The sequence below is a fragment of the Oryctolagus cuniculus genome, chromosome 10, assembly GCF_964237555.1.
Source record: "Oryctolagus cuniculus chromosome 10, mOryCun1.1, whole genome shotgun sequence".
Taxonomy (NCBI): Eukaryota; Metazoa; Chordata; class Mammalia; order Lagomorpha; family Leporidae; genus Oryctolagus; species Oryctolagus cuniculus.
In genome coordinates, this window is record NC_091441.1 from 2,264,656 (window position 1) to 2,285,287 (window position 20,632).

Genomic DNA, 20,632 nt, shown 5'->3' on the forward strand with positions numbered 1-20,632 from the left:
TACCCTGTGCCGTGTCCCGGGGAGCAGCCTCGCTGGCTGTGTACCCTGTGGGACACCCCGGGGAGCAGCCTCGTGTGCACAGCGGCCACCCTGTGGGACACCCCGGGGAGCAGCCTTGCTGGCTGTGCACCCTGTGGGACACCCCAGGGAGCAGCCTCGCTGGCCGTGTACCCTGTGGGACACCCTGGGGAGCAGCCTTGCTGGCTGTGTACCCTGTGGGACACCCTGGGGAGCAGCCTTGCTGGCTGTGTACCCTGTGGGACACCCCGGGGAGCAGCCTCGCTGGCCGTGTACCCTGTGGGACACCCCGGGGAGCAGCCTCCCTGGCCGTGTGTGCAATGTCTCCCTAGCTGTGTACCCTGTGGGACACCCTGGGGAGCAGCCTTGCTGGCTGTGTACCCTGTGGGACACCCCGGGGAGCAGCCTCCCTGGCCGTGTGCGCAGTGTCTCCCTGGCCGTGTACCCTGCGCAGCGCCCCGGGGAGCAGCCTCGCTGGCTGTGTACCCTGTGGGACACCCCGGGGAGCAGCCTTGCTGGCTGTGTACCCTGTGGGACACCCCGGGGAGCAGCCTCCCTGGCCGTGTGCGCAGTGTCTCCCTGGCCGTGTACCCTGCGCAGCGCCCCGGGGAGCAGCCTCGCTGGCTGTGTACCCTGTGGGACACCCCAGGGAGCAGCCTCGCTGGCGTATGCACAGCGGCCCCCGTGTGTGTGGCGTGGGTCGTTGGCTCTGACACGTGGGAGAGACGAGCTCTGTGCCCGGGCGCCTGGCTCCAGGCCCACGGCCGTCCTACACGTCGGGGGGCCTGCTGGATCCTGAGGCCCCTTGCAGAGGTTGACATGCTTGGGAGGAAGACAGCGGCAGCCCTGGTGACCGCCTCTCACAGCAGAGGGGCCTGGTACCCTCTCTGGGCACACGGGGGCGCCCCCTGGCACAGCCTTGGAGACTGCAGCCTCTCTACCCAACCCGCCTGGCTGGTGGTGGTCTGCCGTCCCCACTGCTGTGCCCTCTGCCCTCGGCCCCTGGCACCTGCCGCCCAGCGCTGCGGTGCTGGGGAGGCCCATTCCCGTGTGGGCCACAGGGAGGAGGCAGCACACTGGCCTTTGTTGAGAGGGGGGACTGGTCCCTGCTGCCCACCAGGAGCAGGCCTTCCAGGCCAGGCTCTGGGGAGAGACGGAGCTGCAGCTGGCGTCGCCGACCCCTCCCCGCTCCGTCACACCCGGCCTCGGAGGCTGTGCCTCTCCAGTCCGTGGCCAGAAGCGAGGATTCACGGGGCGGCCTCATCTCCCCCCAGCCCTGCCCTCCCTGCTCACCGTTCCACCCACCTCTGCCTTTACTTGCGTTAGAGCATTCGGCAGGACTAACGTGACGCCGCCTCTCTCATGTTAACGCCACATGCAGTTCAGCGCCTCGGTAATCCGCGCTCCGTTGTTACCGTGCTGTGCCGGGCGTGGGGTGTGCCCGGCGCCCTGCAGAGGCCAGCACACGCAGGTGGCTCGCACAGTCAGGGCCACGGGGTTCGGCGGGGCCGGCCAGAGCCGCCCAGCAGAGTGTGGCTCGCGGAGGGCAGCAGGGGGAGGGCACCGCGCGAGGGGCTCTGCCACTGGGGTCTCGGCTCCTCAGCGCTCCCGCGGGACAAAGCCAGCCCTGGAGGGCGTGCTGCGCGCAGGGGTGGGCTCGGGCGGTGGCCAGGCGGGCAGTGATTCGGCTGCAGCCGCTGTCCAAGTGATACGCGGGACGTTCTGTCTGCATTTAACGAGAATTCCCTTCCGGTGATTGTACCACTTGATTTTGTTGTAAACCTTGGCTGACTGTGTATCCCTGCCTTTTTATGCATTTATTAAACAATACAATGGACCAAGAGTGGTGTGCTAATTGCCCGTGACTGTTTTACGTTGTATTTCCGGGGGCCCCTCCCCTGGCTAATTCAACACCTTGTGTCCTGCTGCTCTCATGGCCCTGGGACACCCAGGCAGGTGCGTGTGGGCCCCGCGCCCTGCCCTTTGTGGCCCTGGGACGACCAGGCAGGTGCATGTGGGCCCCGTGCCCCGCCCCTCGTGGCCCTGGGACGCCCAGGCAGGTGAGTGTGGGCCCCGCGCCCTGCCCCTCGTGGCCGTGGGACGCCCAGGCAGCTGCGTGTGGGCCCCCACACCCCACGCTCCACCCTTCGTGGCCGTGGGACACCCAGGCAGGTGAGTGTGGGCCCCACACCCCACGCTCCGCCCCTCGTGGCCGTGGGACACCCAGGCAGGTGAGTGTGGGCCCCGCGCCCTGCCCCTCGTGGCCCTGGGACGCCCAGGCAGGTGAGTGTGGGCCCCCACACCCCACGCCCCACCCCTCCTCCACAAGCACAGGTTTCTTTCTTCTCCGGTGCCCATCCGGGGTCCTCGCCCCTCTTTCGTGGCTGTCCCTACGTGCCTGGCAGTTTCAGCGTTTGCCCAGACCACTGTCCCGTGCGGGCTGCGGTGTGCAGTAGGCCGCATCTGTGCAGCCCTGGGCTCAGCACACTGCACCTGCTCCTGGCGAGCGCCCCCAGTGGCCGGTGGGGACGGTGCACACGGGCGGGCCAGCAGGAGACACAGGGCTCACCGTGATGACAGCCTCCACAGAGGGGCACGCAGGGCTGGGACCAGGTTCTTGGTGCGGACTCATCCTTGTGGCCACGGCCAGGTCTTACCAAGACCGCCGCCCCTGCGGGCCGCCCACGGAGAGCAGCTAACGAGGGTGTCCACGTGCTGAAGTCACCAGTGCCTGTTGCTTGTGTGGAAGTAGCCCTTGAGCAAACGGGGAGTCGCCCGTGAGGGGACGGCGAAGCGCGCCCCCACCTCAGATTTGCTCCTGGAAACCTGGGGCCGCTTCCGGCACTGCTTCTAGAAACTTCTGTGCCACAGGCGCGCCGGCTGCTCACTGCCCGGGAGGCGTCTCCTGCCCACTCCGAGCGGCCCTCCCGCTCTCCCTGCCTCCACTCTGCAGGGTCAGCAGCCCTGTAATGCCCGCCCCCTCGGAGGCGTTAAAGCGGCAGGCGCACTGTTAGAAGGGGCACCGGGGGCACACGGGACGGGAGCAGGCTCCGTCTGGGACTCAGAGCAGCCGGGCCACGGGAGGTTCTCGTGCACACTGAGCCCTGGGCTTCACCAGGCACGGGGAGAGGCCTGCCGCAGGCTGGCTGCCCGGGGAGGGCGGGAACGGCCCCACGGGGGTGTCCACCGCCGACCCCGCCAGGCACACTGGACATGCCGGTGGTGCCGACGCCCACACGCTTGCTAGGGAAGGCGCTGAGGCAGTAACATCAGTAAAACAGAAAGTGCTCCCCTCTGGGGCTCTGCCCTGCCAAGTCCCCCTCGCCGTCTGCCGGAGACGTCTTGCGTGTGGCACCTGCTACGGCACTAAGAGCGTGCGGTCCCAGTCCTGCACAGGGCCCAGGACACACTGGAGAGCCCACGCTGTCCCGAGATCGTCCCTCTTGTACCTTCCTCCTGGGCGTGCGGCCGCCCCAGCTTCTCCAAGGGCCCAGGCCGGCCTCTGCTCCCCTGGCCCTCACCACCCTCCGTCACCACACTGCCCACTCCTCGCTGCCTGGGGCCACACCGCAGACTCTGGGGCGCCCGGCGGTGCCCACGCCAGACTCACCGCACACTCTGTGTCCCCAGCAGGTTCCGTGGCCCAAGCAGAGCAGGAGCCCTCTGCCCTGCAACACCCACAGCCGCCCTGGGCTGTGCAACCTGTACAAGGTAAGGCCAGGGCCTCCGCGTTCTCCAGGGTCCGTCCCGGGAGCACAGCCTCCTGGTAGCGTTTGTGAGCCACCGCAGAGCAAGAGAGGCAGGTTCCGGCCCGGGGGTGCGGGGATGGGAACTCAGCAAGGGAGGAGACGGAGAAGAGCCCCCAGCAACCTGTCTGGGGCCCAGGGGCCGGCTGGGACCAGGCGTGGCTGTCAGGCCAGCGTCGTGAACAACCCGGGGCAAGTGCGGGCACAGGATCAGTGACCCCTGACCCGCACAGCCGCGTCCACAGGGCGTCTGCCTGGACTCCAGTGCCTCACAGGTATTTAGCGCTCAGTAACTGTTCCTTGGACCCTTGGGTGGTCCGGTCCCTCGAGTCTTCTGTCTGCAGCAGCTCAGGTGAGCTTTGCACAGGATGAATCCGTGACTAAGAGCTGTAGGCAGGTGGAGGTGGGGAAGGAGGAAGGCCTGCAGCCCGAGCCTGAGCCGGCCTCCGGTGGGACTGGTGCTGTAGGTAGGTGGGCTGACCGGGGAGGTTGGGGAGGAGGAAGGCCTGCAGCCCGAGCCTGAGCCGGCCTCCGGTGGGACTGGTGCTCGCGGTCGCTGCACACACTCAGGTCTGCCTCGCACGCTGCAGACGAAAGCCATCGCCAGCTGCCCTTGGCACCACCTAGGCTTTCGGACCTGGGGGAGTGACAGTGGTAAAGAACAGGTGCACAAAACCCTACTTCGCAAGAGCCTACGCTGACCTGCCTGTGGCTGGCGGGGGCGGGGAGGGGACGCGCGCCGTGGAATCCTCCCCTTAGCCGGTCCAGGTGGTGCAGGCAGGGGAGTGGGGCTGCAGCTGCTGCCCGGGCTGTGGAGCCCTGGAAGGGAAGGCGGGGTTGCAGCCCAGGGCCCACAGGAGAGGCGCTGCTTGCTGGGCATGGAACAGGTGCCCCCCCCCCCGGGACGGGGCTGTCCCCTGAGTGGAGGAGGGGCCTGTGAGGCTCAGAGTGCAGCGTGGGGCAGCCCGGCCTTGGTGGCACGCTGGCTTTGGTGGGGCCGAGGGACCACTGTGGGCAGCAGCCCGGGGGCTGTGGGAAAGGCCTCAGTTCCTGGGATTTCTCCATAGGGCCTCGGCACGCGGGGAACCCAACCCCCGGGGGACTCGGTGGCTTGGCGGGCAGACACTGTCCCCCGTGTGTGCGTTTCCCTTGGATCCGTGTGGCCGTGCCGCTGTGCTGTGACAGAGCATGCAGGGACACCTTTATAACCCAGCACCAGGGAGAGAGGGGCTCCTCTGGGGTTCTGATTACGGGAAGATGCCTTCGGCAGAATGCTGAATTTTTCTTTAAAAAAAAAAAAATTAGCAGAGGAAAACTGCCTTATCCCAGATGGACTTCTGTGCCTGCGTTAAAGACCTGGGCAGCACGAGGCACCACCCCGCCCCCGCAGTGGACACCTGGCCACATGCAAGTGTGTGTGTGCGTGCTGGCATGCAGATGTCTGAACTGAAGGCAAACAGTGAAGCCAAAGGCCCCAGTGCGCGGGACGGTGATGCGAGTGGGCTCTCAGCAGCTCCCTGAAGGCCAGAGGCTTCTTCAAGGCCACAGGTGCCCAGGGGAGGGCAGGGGACACGAGGCGCAGGTGGACTGCTCGCAGAACCGGTTCCCTCTCGCAGGGAGCGGGGGCCACGCTGTCTTCATGGTGAGAGAGCGCGCGCCAGGCCCCCCTCTCCAAGAAAGACAGGGCTGGTGCCCACGCCGAGCGCCTGCCTCAGCACGTCGGGTGCACTCCCGTTTCCAGAAGTGGATTTGAGTGTTAGTGGTTTTTTGTTTTTTTAAGCTTTATTGTATTTCTTTGAAAGAGCTACAGAGAGGGACAGACGCAGAGAGAGGGATCTTCCATCTGCTGGTTCACTCCCCAAGTGGCTGCAGCAGCCAGGACTGGACCAGGCCAAAGCCAGGAGTCTGGAGCTCCATTCAGCTCTCCCACGTGGGTGGGAGGGGCCAAGCACTTGGCCCATGATCCGCTGCTTTCCCAGGCCATTGGCAGGGAGCTGGATTGGAAGTGGAGCAGCCGGGACACAAACCAGTGCCCATGTGGGATGTTGGCATCTCAGGCGGTTGGATTAACCTGCTGAGCCACGGCGCCAGCCTTTGGCCTCTGGGGAGTGGGTTTAGCAGCGTCCATCCTGGGGAAAGGACAGAGGCCAGGCCACCCCAGATGGTGGTCAAAACCCAGTGGCCGTCCTGGACTCCTGATCTGGGCCTGTGGAGGAGGTGGGAGCCACTGGGTGGACGCCCCAGGCTGCAGAAACCAGGACTACAGCAAGTGGAGTCGGAACCAAAACCTTGCTGTGTGGCGCGGGAACTCAGCGGGTCTTGATGTGGACGCTGAGCCCCCAGCTCCGGCCCTGATCTGCCCAGCGCTCCGCCGCCTCTGGGCTCCTCCCTGCCCCTTCCTTCCCGTCCCTCCCTCCCCCCCAGCCTCTCAGAACACCAGTAAAGGTGAGAGAGCTCTGCCCACCCCCACAGCAGAGGACAAGTCGCTGGAGAACCAGACTCCAGAATTCCTCACCCCCAGGGCACTCGGCCTTTCTCAGGACAAACGGCTCGTTTCCCTGGGGACTGGGCGGCGGACAGAAGGGGGCATAAGAAGACAAGTGAAGCAGCTTTGAGGAACCCAAAAGCAAGCTGAGAAGGGGAGAATGCAAAGCACCCAGCGAGGAGAGAGATGCACGGACGTGCTCCCTAGGGTCCCTGTGCGCTCTGTGTGCCACCTCGCCCTCCTGTCTGCCCCGGCGTTGCTGGGGCCCGGGGCGTGGCACAGCTAGCACCAGTGAGAGCGGACGGTGCTGCGCAGGGCTCCTCGCTCCAGCTGCAGGGACGCTGGAGATACCCTGGGGGCTGACAGCCCTGCCGCCGGCTCCCACCAAGCGGTCACCTCCGGGACGTTGTCCTTCCCGGCCATCGAGAGCGTCCCAGGGTTCTGCTGGAAGCCCCTCCTGTCTGGGAGGCACCGACCGCGAGCACAGGACAGACTTGGAGCAAGAACGCGGAACGCACTCTGGGGTCTGACTCTGCCGCTCGCCTCCACGGAACTTCCTTTTCTCACCCACGAAACAGAGCTGCCTGCGACACAAGGGCCGTGCGCCCTGAACTGCGGGAAAGGAAACGCAGAGCCTTGGCCTGGCCCTGGGCCTGGGCCCCGGGCGGCGCCGTAACCGAGAAGCGCGGTGAGCCCGCGGGGCCTCAGCTGTGGAATCAGTGGCGGGTGCAGCGTCCAGTGCTGCAAATGCGTCTCCGAAGGCCGCGGTCCCCGGGGAGATGGCGGTGAGGAGGCGCACAGCCTTTGCCCCCCGCCCCCCCCCCCCCCGCCATCAGGAGGTGACTTGCTGGGTGCTGGGCTTGTGACATCTCGTCCTGCTCGTGGGACAAAGGACGTCTCTGGCTGTCCAGGTGCTGCTTGCCTATCCACAGGCCCTCGGACCCCTCCAAGTCTGGCAACTCTTTCTTGCCATCTCCCAGAAAGGTGCCTCTGACCGGATCACGGTGACTCTTACAGCGCATGTGCCGAGAGGCCCTCGGGTATCCAGGCCACACCTGGCTCCTTGCAGACAGCACAGACGGGAGCCGTTGACTGCCCCCTGGGCCCTGCCTGGCCATCCCAGACAAGCTGCCCCTGCACCTGGCCACGGCCGTCCCAGCCCCCGCCCAGGAGACTCCTGCCACCTGCTGTGCCACGAAGGCCAGGAAGAGGTGCACGGGTGGTCACTGTGTGCCTCGTGCTTCTATGGAGAGACAAAGCAGTGGGATATTTCTGCTAGAAAGCGTTTGCGATGCACTTCAGACACATTGAAGTAGCTGCCTGCAAGCAAAGGGGGAAATCAGCCGGTGACGTCCAGCGCCGGGACCTGCGTCCAGCCGTGCTGAGCCGGGCAGTGGCCTCCCAGAGGAGCTGCCCGAGGGCACCACGTCCACCATCAGTGCCCAGGTGCCCCAGGCCACGAGCCTCTCCTGGGGAGATGCCCCCCGGGCTCCCCTGCCACGAGCGCTTAGTGGGTTTCCTGAGGAGCAGAGACGCTGCTTTATCCACCCCGTGATCGGGGCGCTGCCCCCGGCACAAGGTCCTCGTGGCACCCGCCTGACCGGAACCTCCGTGGGGGAGATGCCTCGTGGAGCACGTTGCCGACAGGGCGCCAGCCGAGCCGGAGAGGAGGCAGCCGGGCTACGGGGTGGGAAGTGCGCAGCCAGGCTGTGACTTCCTCCGCAGCTCCCGGCAGCCTGCTGCCCCGTGGGGCCGCCTGTCCTCCCGTGGTCGCTGCTGCCCCGTGGGGCCGCCTGTCCTCCCATGGTCGCTGCTGCCCCGTGGGGCCGCCTGTCCTCCCGTGGTCGCTGCTGCCCCGTGGGGCCGCCTGTCCTCCCGTGGTCGCTCCTGCCCCGTGGGGCTGCCTGTCCTCCCGTGGTCGCTGCTGCCCCGTGGGGCCGCCTGTCCTCCCGTGGTCGCTCCTGCCCCGTGGGGCCGCCTGTCCTCCCGTGGTCGCTCCTGCCCCGTGGGGCCGCCTGTCCTCCCGTGGTCGCTCCTGCCCCGTGGGGCCGCCTGTCCTCCCGTGGTCGCTGCTGCCCCGTGGGGCCGCCTGTCCTCCCGTGGTCGCTGCTGCCCCGTGGGGCCGCCTGTCCTCCCGTGGTCGCTCCTGCCGCAGCCCAGCCACCCCCAACCTCAGCTCAGACACTGTTAGTCATGGACAAAGCTGCACTGCCCCCAGGCCAGGGCACCAGAGAAGGGACCAGGCACTCAGCGGCCACCTCCACACCTGCCAGTCCCCGGCGGGAAGGCGTCGCCAGGACAGTCGCCAGGAAACCCGAGGCTGCCACGGAAGTGAAGGGGTCGTCCGTGCATTTCCGGGACACCGCTCGCCTGTCCGCAGACAAGGAACGGCCACGGCTGCCTCAGGTTTGGGGACTGCACACCCCCGCTGTGCAGCAGGGGAGGCTGGGCCGTCCCCCACACAGGAAGGGTCCTCTGCAGATGGCCAGGGGAGAGCCCAGGACGCGTGCACACATCGCTGTGAGGAGCCGCGCCCGCGTGGCCGTGTGCGGGTAGGGAAAGGACAAGGGGCATCGTGCAACCCACGCTCGCCACGTGGCCCCCCACCCCGTCCCGCAGGCTCCAGTGCCCGGGTGCTGCTCCACGGCGCCCACAGTGCTGCCTCTGTGAGCAGCAGGCCGGGCCGGGCCGCAGCCTCCACGCTGGGCGCCCTGCGGGCCGCCTGGCCGGTTCCCTCAGCCCCCGGTCTGAGAAGCCCCCGCAGCCTTTGTGCGGGAGCCATCTGGCAGACGGGGGGGGGGGGGGGGCGGCCGATCAGGCAGCTGCTCCTGGAGGAGGGGGCGCGGGTCGGGGTACGGGGTGGGGGTGGGGGGTCCAGCAGTCAGGAATGCCCAGTGCCCTGCCCCCGCCGTGAACTGTGGCACTGTGGCGGGACTCTCCCCTTCACCGCGGTGACAGCCAACAGGTGGCGGTGGTGGCGGGGTGGGGACTGCGCCTTGCCGGTTCATCCGCTCTTCCCCCCTCACGACCACCAGCAGGTGCAACCGACGGGCGCTGAGTGTGGCCGTGGCGCGGCCCTGGGCCACCTGCTGGTGCAGATGAGGGCCTCGTGCGGGGATGTGTCGGGGTGGTGCTGCTTTTGCCGGGCAGTGAGTGGTCCCAGCAGCTCAATCCGTGGGTGTGGAGGCCTGAGGTCCCTGGGCGGGGCCCCGCAGCTCCGCCCACCCGCAGGCTCCGGCTCTGCCTGTCTGTTTGCAGGACTCTAGGAGCTGGTTTTGCAGTAGGAAATGACAGTGACAACCTCTACATTCCCGAGACAGTAGCTCGCCGACGTGGTTAACCCACCAGCAGCTAGCAACTGCTTTTTCTCAGACATCAGTGGTTTTAATTTTGCAGCTCATGGCTTTTTAATTTGACGTAAGGGACGTCTGCCAAGCTCTGCAGTAAATAAACAAGCACGCGGCTTCAGAGCTGCGTCCCCTCTCGGACCGGTCCTTTGGCCACGTGAGCAGCGCGCATCTCCTCCTCTGCTGCTGGGCTCCGTGTGCGACCTCAGCCTGAGCCCCTGGGCCTTCAACCAGTGCACAGCAGCCTCGCTGGGCGCCGCCGTCTGCAGGGCCTTCATCCAGCGCACAGCAGCCTCGCTGGGCGCCGCCGTCTGCAGGACCGAGCCCCGGGACGCGGCCTGCAGGCCCCCTGCTCTGGGCCTCGCCGTCCCTGTCTGTGAAATGGAGCGGCCACGGGAGGGCAGTGCTGAGCCGCGCTGCTGGGCTCTGGGCGCTGAGGGGAGCAAGCGGAGGCTCTGGCCCAAGCTCTGGACCCAGTGGGGCCCTGACTCCCCTGGAAGGCGCCTGGGGACTGGGAGTGCACTCCTAAACCTGGTGACTGCACTGGGAAAATGGCTGCTCTCAGCCATGGGACACTGGGTCTGTCAGTCACTGCCATAGGGGCAGGACACTGGGTGTCTGTCAGTCACTGCCATAGGGGCGGGACACTGGGTCTGTCAGTCACTGCCATAGGGGCGGGATGCGGGTGTCCGTCAGTCACTGCCATAGGGGCGAGATGCGGGTGTCTGTCAGTCACTGCCATAGGGGCGGGACACTGGGTCTGTCAGTCACTGCCATAGGGACGGGATGCGGGTGTCTGTCAGTCACTGCCATGGGGGCGGGACACTGGGTGTCACCCTGCCATGGGGGCGGGACACTGGGTGTCTGTCACTCCGGGATAGGGGCGGGACGTTTTTCCAAGCTGGCGTTCTGAAAGGACAGCTGGGACCTGGGACCCATCTCCAGGACCTGACCAAGGACAGGCGTGGCTGAAGTGACTGGACCAAGCGCGGTGGGTCATGTTCTGAGCGCCACAGCGCCGCCGCAGTGAGCCGCCCAGCGGGGCGAGGTAGGAAAGTCAGGTAAGAAGGACCCCGGCCCCAGAGCCGACTCCCTGCCCTCCGTCAGGTAAGATGGCGTTGACGTCATCGGCTCTGTGACTGGTTTTCCAGAATCTCAGCATGTAGTAACACAGAACACCAGTAGGGCCCAGCGTGGACTCCGCTGGCCCCACGTGGCCAGGGGCCAGGCCTCCCGGGATGGGTCGGCGCTCTAGCAAGGGGCCACGCCGCTGTGGGCGCTGTCCGTGGCTAGGGGCCGGGTTAGGGCGTGCGGGTGACGGTCGCGTGCCGGCTCTCGTCTGCTACCAACTGCCGCGTGCGGCTAGGGGGCCAGAGGCCCGGCTCCCACTGCCCTGGGGCAGCCCTGCACGTCTGTGCGTCTTGTCTCGTGACTTGACCTTCCTCTAGGAGACGAAAGCGTGTGTGGGGCGAGAACCTGAGGCTCGCGGGCCTTGCACGCCACCCCTCACCCCCTCCCCAGACCCTGACACTCCAGAGTGCAGAGCAGGAGGTGACAGACACAGGGCCGGCGGGCAGGTCCGGAGCAGGGACTCGCCGTGCGCCTGCATGGCCATCGTGGCGGCTGGCTCCGGGAGTTCAGACTCCTGCGGAACACAGCGCAGAGCCACACCGCTTCTGGTCTGCAGCCACAGCTTCCCAGGCGCCAGTGAGCTCCTGAGACAGGAGGGCGCCGCCTGTCTGTCTCCTTTAAGGCAAAGCCAAGTGCAGAGGACGCTGCCCACGGGAGCCCTGCCCGTGCTCATCACGCCCTGCCCACGGTGTGGGGGGAGCCCATCCCCCGTTACTACCCGCAGGCCTAAGAGCCCTCACCTGTCTCTGAGCCTAGAGAGATCGGGGACCGGGTAGAGACCTGGTTCTCAAGCGAGCAGGGGCGCGGCTAGATGCCATGTGCGCGGGGAGGAGTTAGTGCGGGTTTCGGGGAAACTGAGTCCTGTTTCACAAAGCAGTGCCGGGCAACGGGCTAGTGGCAAAGGCAATGGATGTGAAGACGAACGCGATGGTTGCCTTCCCGCGGCTTCTCAAGTGGTGCTTTACTGCCCGTCCAGAAGTCCTTGTTTCGCTGCGGTTTTAGTAATTGTGATGCAGACTGGACTGATAGAGAGGAGGCCCCTGACGTGCTGTGGGGAAAGGAGAGGTGAAGAGCGTGCACGCGGCCACTTGGGTGTTGGTGCATAAAGCCAGGCTAAAGACGTGCGCGTCACAGTGTGGGCCGCGGCTCCCCTGAGGGCCGTCCCTCTCGCCACCACGGCTGCCACCTTACTGGATTACTCTGTTTCTAGTGCCTTCCTAAACGGTGTGGAACTGTCATTTTAGAAATCGCAGTTTTCCCAACCTTCCCTTCTCCCAGACTCGCCGCTCCAAGTAGACAGCGCCGTGGCTGCAAGGCCTCGCCCCACCTACGGGACCCCGGGCCAGCGTGGCCCCCGCCCCCGCCTCCTCTGGTTTCTGACTCCTCCTCGCCTGGGCTGTCGCTCACTCTGCCTGCAGCCCACTCCCGGCTTACAGAGCCGCTGACCCGACTTGTTCTGTGTGTCCCCGCAGCCTGAGCCACGGATCTCTGCAGGCAGCTGGGAAACGGAGCGGTGTGGGCTCAGAGCTAGTGAGCGCCGTGGTGAAGCCCTTCATCCCAGCTCACCACACGCACGTCCCAGAGCAAGCAAACAAAAGGCTCTTTTCCCCTAGAGAGCCTGCGTTCAGCTGGCCACCTCCTGGGTGACCGACCCCTCCCGGGGGCCCCACCTGTCACAGTGACCGACCCCTCCCGGGGGGCCCCACCTGTCACAGTGACCGACCCCTCCCGGGGGGTCCCACCTGTCACAGTGACCGACCCCTCCCGGGGGGCCCCACCTGTCACAGTGACCGACCCCTCCCGGGGGGTCCCACCTGTCACAGTGACCGACCCCTCCCGGGGGGCCCCACCTATCACAGTGACCGACCCCTCCCGGGGGACCCCACCTGTCACAGTGACCGACCCTTCCCGGGGGCCCCACCTATCACAGGTGACCCGGGCAGAGGCTCAGGTTCCAGACAGGACGGAGGGGAGGAAGCAAGGCCACATGGCCGGCCCACTCGCATTCTCAGCAAGGACGGCTGTGTGCAGGCCCCCCCACCAGCAACTGTGCAGTGGCCTGGAGCTCCCCTGGGCCGTGAGAGGCCCCCTAACCCCCTCCCTCCCCCTCTAGTTTCTCTCCCCGCATGGGAAATGACAAACCTTGTTTCTAGAAGGCTTGAGCATATTAACACCCATTTCCCATAAACCAAACACAGGCCTTTAAAATGAGCTGCCATCTCCCTCTGATGCACCTGCTGTGTCTCCCGGGCACGTCCCCCAGACTGGACCAAGCGGCCCTTGTGCTGCACAGTGAGCAGGGTAAGGTGAGGCCTGGCCAGCAGGAGGCGCTGGGGGCCAACAGGGAAGGCGCAAAGGTTGGGACCCAGAAGACACGCGGCTTCTCCCGCCCAGTGCTTCTGCCCGAACCGCGAGCATGGAGGAGGGCCAGACGGGGAGCCCTGCCCTGGGCTGCCTCCAAGGTGGCGGGAGTGGGCTGATGCTGTGTGCTGGTGCTCGTTTGGGGAGTGAAGGGACTCGCCACAGCCTCCCTGCAGGCGTGAGGGACGGGAGTCGGCAGCTGGGCGTCCCGAGCACACAGGAGCATCCCAGCCAGGCCAGATCAGCGCCCCCCGGAGGCGGCTGGGTCCCTCAAACAGGCACGACCTGCACACCTGGCAACAGGTGCACAGATAAACAAAGTAGGGCCCAGATGGGAAGCTGCTATCATTGAACCTCAGACAGGAAGGATTTCCGACACACGCCACAGCGTGCATGAGCCATGAGGTCTGGGCCCCAGACGGCACACACTGAATCCCTTGCGTGAGTTTGCTTGAGCTGTCAACCTCATAGCAATGGAGAGAAGAGCAGGCAGGGGGTTAGTCAAGTCAGGATGCCCGCGTCCCACCTGGACAGACCAGACTTCCTCTGCAGATTACAGTCGGAAGAGTCAGGCAGAGATAGAAGGCGTCCAGCAGTCCGGGTCTGCCCACGGAGTGACAGGCCGTGTTACCCGGCCGCTCCATCTGATAAACTAACCTGTGGTACAACGGGCCTGCTTTTGGTGTACGGCTCCGTGGGTTTTCACACAGGAGCAGGTTTGTGTAGCTACACCGTGAGGACGCATCACCCCCAACACCTGCCTGCCGCTCCCCTGAGTCCGCCCCCTCCCCACCTGGTCTCCGTCACTGCGGTCCAGTCTTCCAAAGGATGCCACGTACGGGTCAGCCGGAGGCCCCTGGAACGTGAGTGTTACCAAAAAGCCGAGTATGGGTTTCCAAACATTCTGTCCCAGAATAAACATCCTTTACTTCCATTTTTCTGACGTACCTGAGATAAGTGGGGTCACACGGTGTGATGTTTGGGGCTTCTCACCCCTCGGGATGTCTCTGAGGCCTTCCTGTTCCTGTGCGGGAGCAGCGTCCAGCGTGTCCATTTTTTCCTGATTGCTCAGGCTCAGGGTCAGAGCTCGGGCCATGAAGATTTTTTCCTGTGTTTTCTCCCTAAAATTTCACGGTTTTACTTTGTTGATGGAGACTGAGGATCGATGGCGAGTTAACTTCTTAAAGGAGGCATGAATTTGGGAGGAGGTTTATATTTTTTGTATATGGACATCCAACGGTGCCAACGTCATCTTTTAAAAACGACCCATTTTCCACGGCATGTCTGTGCACCTGCACCTGAATTTGCTGCTCTGTCTGTGGGCGCATCTCTGGGCTCTGTTCTGTCCCTGCGGACTTTGTCCCTGTTCCCCCCAGCACCACGGCTACACAGCAAATCCTCTTCCTTCTTCCTCAGAGTTGTTTGGCTGTTTTGGTTCCTTTGCATTTCCGGATGGTTTTAGGATCCCTTTAACCTTAAACAAAATCCTGACGGCAATGACACTGAATCTGGGGTCAGCTGACTTGGCCGCGTCCGACCTCCCAGTCCACGCACCCAGTCTGTCTCCATCTACGTCTTCCTGATTCCTCTTCTAATTTTTAGTGTAAATATGTTCTACGTGCTTGGTCTGATTTATAGCTAACATTTTGTGTTTTTAATGCTATTACGTAGACTTTTTCATTTTGGGAATACATAATTGTTCATTGCTACGACATAGAAATATAATTGTCTAAATGTCCTTTTAGCAAAAGGTCGCTACAACTGTAATGGAATAAGTACCACCGTAGCCACAAGGCTACCTCCAGTTATCTGTGCCACTGACAATTTATAGCCAAAGAACCCCGGTCAAAGCCCAGGTTCAGCAGGTCATCGGTGTCCCTCGCAGCAAAATCTGTATTATTCCAGTCTAACTGTTCTATGTAGTTACAGCTATTGGTTTTTTTTAAAGATTTACTTGTTTATTTGAAAGGTAGAGTTACAGAGAGGCAGATGCAGAGAGACAGAGACAGAGACAGAGAGAGAGAGAGAGAGAGAGAGAGAGAGTCTTCCATCCACTGGTTCACTCCCCAAATAACAGCAATGGCTGGAGCTGGGCTGACCTGAAGCCAGGAGCCAGGAGCTTCCTCCAGGTCTCCCACGTGGGTGCAGGGGCCCAAGGACTTGGGCCATCCTCTGCTGCTTTCCCAGGCCACAGCAGAGAGCTGGATCGGAAGTGGAGCAGCCAGGACTTGAACTGGTGCCCATATGGGATGCCGGCGCTGCAGGCCAGGGCTTTACCCTGCTGCACCACAGCACCAGCCTCCTAGTTACAACATATTCTAACTGGTCCTTTATTGAAAATCTAAGCTGTCTACATGTCAGCTCAGCAAGCTGTTGATGCTTACTGTATACATAGGTTTGTGTGGAGGGCAGTTCTGACCCCTGACCTTGCAGCTCTGAGAGCTACAGTGCAACCTGCCGCTTCGTGTGTGCTTTAAATACTTCAAAGTCTGGTGAGCAATATACTCGCTATAGAAGTAACTGACAAAATCTGTAACTTTCCTTGTTGGCGTCAAAGCAGGGGTGCACAATTCACACATGAGACATTGAGTCTCTTACAGCGGAAGTAGTTTGAACAAGAGGCCGTGCGCTGTAACTGGGCACTCATTTCTTTACAAGCCTCTGTATTAAGCTTAGGAGGGCAGGGCAGGAATGCAGAGGCACGGGTGGGGCTGGGTGCACAGGGCCTCCGGGGGGGGGGGGGGCAGCCGGGACGGAGAAGGACCAGAGCCTCGCGGCCCTTCCCTGCTGCTTCTCTGTCAGGAAGCCCCACCGGCGGCTGCATTTCTGCTAGGTCCTCCCTCCTGGGGTGGGGTCCCCCCGCGCCTGCCCAGGGGTGGCCGGGCTGTGGGGAGCACGGCGGGGAGGGGCCTCCGCCTGCGGAATGCTGCCGTCCCGTGGGAACAGCACAGCCGTCCACGCGGGAAAGCCGCGCTGAGCGGTGACACGTGAGGTCCCAGTTATTGAGAAACGCAGGAAGGAAAGCCAGTTCTTCCACCGGCGGCACACGAAGAACACGGGCAGCACTTGTGCCTGCGGCTTTCGCCTCATTCACGGAAGGTGGCCCCTTGGTGCCGGCGTGCGGTCAGATGTGGCTGAGGCCGTGCGAGCCATCGCAGGGCTCCAGGTGACCAGTGCTCCCGAGGCCCACAGTGCAGGACAGACAGTGGAGGCCACGAGGCGTGTCCCAGGTGCCGCAGCCCTGTGCAGGGCTTCGAGCAGAGGCTGGGTAGGGGAAGGCACTGCCGATGTGTGGGGGACCCCCGGTGGCCAAGCTCCAGGCAGACCCACGGGCCGGAGCTGACATGGCGCGTGGCACAGCCGGCAGTGGAAGCCACGGGAGAACGTTTCCAGCGCACTCAGGTGGCGGGTCCCACGGTCCCAGGACTCTAAGGGGCCGGGAACAACCACGCCTGCAGCCAGGAGTGGCTGGGAGGCCCCCGGGGACGCCTGGGCTGTGTCTCTGGCTGAGGCCGCAATGATTCTGGGAAGCCGGCAGCTTGCAGTCTGTCACCAGCTGTTGGGGAGGGGCTGAAGGGGCCTTGCGCCCCGCGTGCGGGCGTAGGTGGAGTAGGAGTCGGGTGGCATCGGGTCTGTCTGCTGCGTGGAGCCGCCCCGCGCTGTCGCTGAATGCTGACGTGTACTGGCGTGCGAATGCGTGCGGGGGGACGCCGGGCCCCTGCAGCCCCTGCAGCCCCCACACGGTCCCCGCCGCGGGCTCGGCCTGGGCTTCGCGCGGCTCTCCACGCGGCTCTCCACGCGGCCCGGAAGGCCGGGTTCATCCCGTCTCCTGTTTCCCTGATGACTTGTGCTTCGAAGGCCCTGCACGTGCGCACCCTTCTCCACGGGAACACGGCTGGAGGGGCCTGTCCTCCAACGCGGGGCGGTGGGGCAGCTGCGGGGAGAGGCTGCCACTGCCCTGGCCTCCCCGGGCTGGCAGCGCCCCGCCTCTGCCCCCTGGCCCTCCGCTCTGCTATCCGGTGCCCTGGAAAGTTCTGCTGATGGTCGCACTCAGGGCCGTGCTCCCCCCCCCCCCGGCTTACTCTGGATGCGGCCGTGATGACCCCCCCGTGGCTGACCCGGGGCCACAGGCAGGTGCTCACGTGACATGCAACCACCTGTCACGGTTGATTTGTGTGACTCCTGCGTGTTTTCCTTTGGGAAATAATATTCTTTTCTCAATGCTGGGCTTAACCTACCCCCCTCTTGGCTGGAATCGCCATTATACAACCTTTAAGTCCCCTCTGCTAGTCTGTGGCTCCAGGAGAACCACACCGTGCAGCCGCAGTGACCAAAGCCTACTGCCAAGCCCACAGCACACAGCCTCCACTGTGCCTTACCATGTGTCAGCAGCAGCCTGGCGTAAACCCTGGGTCGACAAAGCCACAGCCCAGAGCCGCCAGAGAGCTGCCTTCAGGACGGCACGCAGGGCCCGGGGACTTGTCCTGAGGTCGTGCGTCTCTGTCTTTCAGGACCACGCGGCCAGAACTACCCACTATGGCTCCCTGCCCCAGAAGTCGCACGGCCGGCCACAAGATGAAAACCCTGTAGTCCACTTCTTCAAGAACATTGTAAGTGGTGGTGTGTGGGGGAGAGTGGACGCTGAGCAGGGCGGAGGGCGGATGCTCGCCCCACGGGGTGGAGTGGACACTGAGCGGGGTGGAGGGCGATGCTCGCCCCACGGGGGAGAGTGGACACTGAGTGGGGCGGAGGGCGATGCTCGCCCCACGGGGGAGAGTGGACACTGAGTGGGGCGGAGGGCGATGCTCGCCCCACGGGGGAGAGTGGACACTGAGTGGGGCGGAGGGCGATGCTTGCCCCACGGGGTGTGAGTCCATCCGAGAAGACCCCATGGCCATCCTCAGGGCTGCTGGCCAGGTAAACACAACCCTATTGCCTGACCCCAGGTCCCAGTCCTGTACTTCCGAAATGCACCTGTCACTTACCGCACTGCGTGTTCTAGCAGGACAGACTGCCGTGCTGCACTGGTTTAAGATCATGGGGACAGTGAGAAGAGTGGTGGTCCCCAGGGTCAGGGGGCGGAGGGTGGCCTGGGGAGCACTGGCTATGATCCTACAGTGGTGGATGTGGGCCGAATATTCGTCTGTACCCATAGCCCACACAACACAGAGCCCAAGTGTGAACTCTGGATTTTAGTTAATGATCATCATGTGGAATGAACATTTGTCATCAGCCGTCACGAGTGAGAAGATGAGTAAGAGCCACTAACTCCAGGGGAGCTGGTCAGGCTCTATGGGGGCCCCCTCATTTCTGCGGTTTTCCCTGCAAGTCTACACTGCTGCGCAAAATCAAGTCTGTTACAAGACGAAGCTGCAGCTTCCAACTCTGAGGTCTTGGTGCAGCAGATAACACTGTGTTAATGAGTGAGTTGAGGAGCGTTTCCTCTGGTGTCGCGGCTACAGAAAGGGCTCACGGGACCGTGGTGGGCCCAGGGGCTCCCTGCACGGCGCGCCGCCTCCCACACGTGTCCCCAGCACCGTGCGCTCGGCACCGTCTGTGTCACCCCGAGATTTCAGCGTCTCAGCTCCTCAGGTCTTGTTCCATGATGACAGAGTGGGAGCTGTGTAGAAGGTGGGGCGTCCTTTACCATGTAGGTCTGAGCCTCCCATGTACACACGAGCTGCCGGGACCCTCCAGGAGGGGGCCGGGGCTGCTGGGAGGGAGGGCCTCCCACAGCCCACCTTTCCCTGTGTGTCTTCCAGGTGACGCCCCGCACACCCCCTCCGTCTCAAGGAAAGGTGAGTGGTTTCAGTCTGGATTCATCATCACCTTATGGATAGACCTTCCCCAAATCCCAAAATGTACCAAAAAGGAGTCGGACTCAAGACAAGCTGAGTTCCCCCACGCCACGCGGCTGGAACAGCCCGGCACACATGGCATGACCCTTCCCACAGCCGTGCAGACAGTATTAATCTACCCCGGAACGCTTTCCCCCAAGCCTTGATCCCACAGCCGTCACAGGAAGCTCTGGGCGGCCCCTGCCGCTGCTGGGGAGGGCCCGGTGGAACCGGGCTGCGGCCTCGGCACTAGGCCGACTGTTCTTGTGTATGAAAACGGCCTCCGCCTCACTGACCGCCCTGTCCCTCTCTCTTCCTCACACAGGGGAGAGGAACCGTCCTCAGCCGGTTTAGCTGGGTAGGTGACGCGCACTTCCGCTCTGCCGCTCCCTTTGCAGCCCGCACAGCCACCTGACTTTTACTTCCTGCTGTTTCAGTTGCTTAGCCGTCCCACCTTTCTCCCCTGTTCACACAGCTCGCCCACGCCGGCAGTGGGTTGCTTTCGTCATGAAACGGCCCTTCCCTTCCAGCTTGTTAAACTCTCGCTCCAGGCGCTGGACCCAGCACTACCCCCACTGCCTCCTCGCCCACAGTGTTCCTGGCAGAATCAGCCGGTCTCCCTCCCACGGGAGGAGCCACACCGTGTCTGAGAAACTGTCCAGACAGAAACAGATAGGTAGTCCCAGACAACGGAGGGCAGCCCTGGGGCGGCCCAGTCCACCGCAGCCACCGCATGTTGAAGTTCTGTTCAGGAAAATGAGGCTGCCACAAAGGGAAGACGTGCCAAGTCCAGTTACCCGATTTATAACAACATCCATGATCCTAAGAGGTGCCAAGTCCAGCTGTTCCATTTTAACGGTGTCATCGATCCTAAGGGCGTTGGCTTTGTTTGCATTTAATAATAACCAAAACTTAGCTATTAAGTCATCTAGGGACACTTTCTTGGAAACTTTAGGCTCTACAATATTGAGAACAGAGTTTCATGAGGATTTTCTTTCTTTCAAGATTTATGTCTCTGAAGGGCAGAGCTGGGATGGGGTGGAGAGTCAGAGACAGACAGAGATTTTCTGTTTTCTCATTTACTCTCCAAATGGTCAGAGTGGCTGGGGCTGGGCCAGGCCGGAGCCAGGGGCCTAGAACTATCTGGGACTTGGACGACTTTCCGCTGCTTTCCTAGGTGCATTAGCAGGGAGCTGGATGGAAAGTAGAGCAGCGAGGATTTGAACCGGTGCTCCTACGGGACGCTGCTGGGGCTTAACCTGTTACACCACAGAGCCGGCCCCCAGTGAGGATTTTAAATGGCTAATTTGTCCACTTCCAGATGCTGGTGAATTTGACGCTTGTGCCAATGTAAAATGCCTACCCACATATCCTAACCAAGCTTCTTGGCTTAAGCCAGTCTTAGATATGGTCCTTGCTTTCTAAAAATCATAATTTTCAGAATAAAATAGAGGAGTAACCACCAATTTATGGGGTAAGGATCATGTCTCATTTGGGAATTACAGAGGCTGCCAGGGAACGAGCTTTGAATAAATTGATGAAGGGATTTTAAAAGAAAGATGGCGGAGAAAGAACAGGGGAAAGGAGAGGGGGGGGGGACTCGAGGGGCAGGCAGCGGAGGATCCAGAAAGCTCTGGGTGGCTCCAGCTCAGCACTGGTTGACTCGGGAGGGAAGACGCTTGCGGGCACATCCTCCCTAAGTGTGTG

At 63.2% G+C, this 20,632-nt stretch overlaps 1 protein-coding gene across 4 annotated transcripts in view; it reads left to right on the plus strand.

Annotated features, from left to right (window-relative positions):
- The window catches only part of MBP (myelin basic protein), a 91,618-nt gene that overhangs the window by 62,047 nt on the left and 8,939 nt on the right, over positions 1 to 20,632 (plus strand). For 2 of the 4 annotated variants that reach the window (XM_051838595.2, XM_070049850.1), the window contains 4 exons: positions 3,649 to 3,729; positions 17,600 to 17,698; positions 18,851 to 18,886; positions 19,251 to 19,283. In XM_051838595.2, the coding sequence (XP_051694555.1) occupies positions 3,649 to 3,729; positions 17,600 to 17,698; positions 18,851 to 18,886; positions 19,251 to 19,283 (249 nt within the window). The remainder of the gene's footprint in view (positions 1 to 3,648; positions 3,730 to 17,599; positions 17,699 to 18,850; positions 18,887 to 19,250; positions 19,284 to 20,632) is intronic. The other 2 variants (XM_051838597.2, XM_051838600.2) reach the window with 2 other exon arrangements.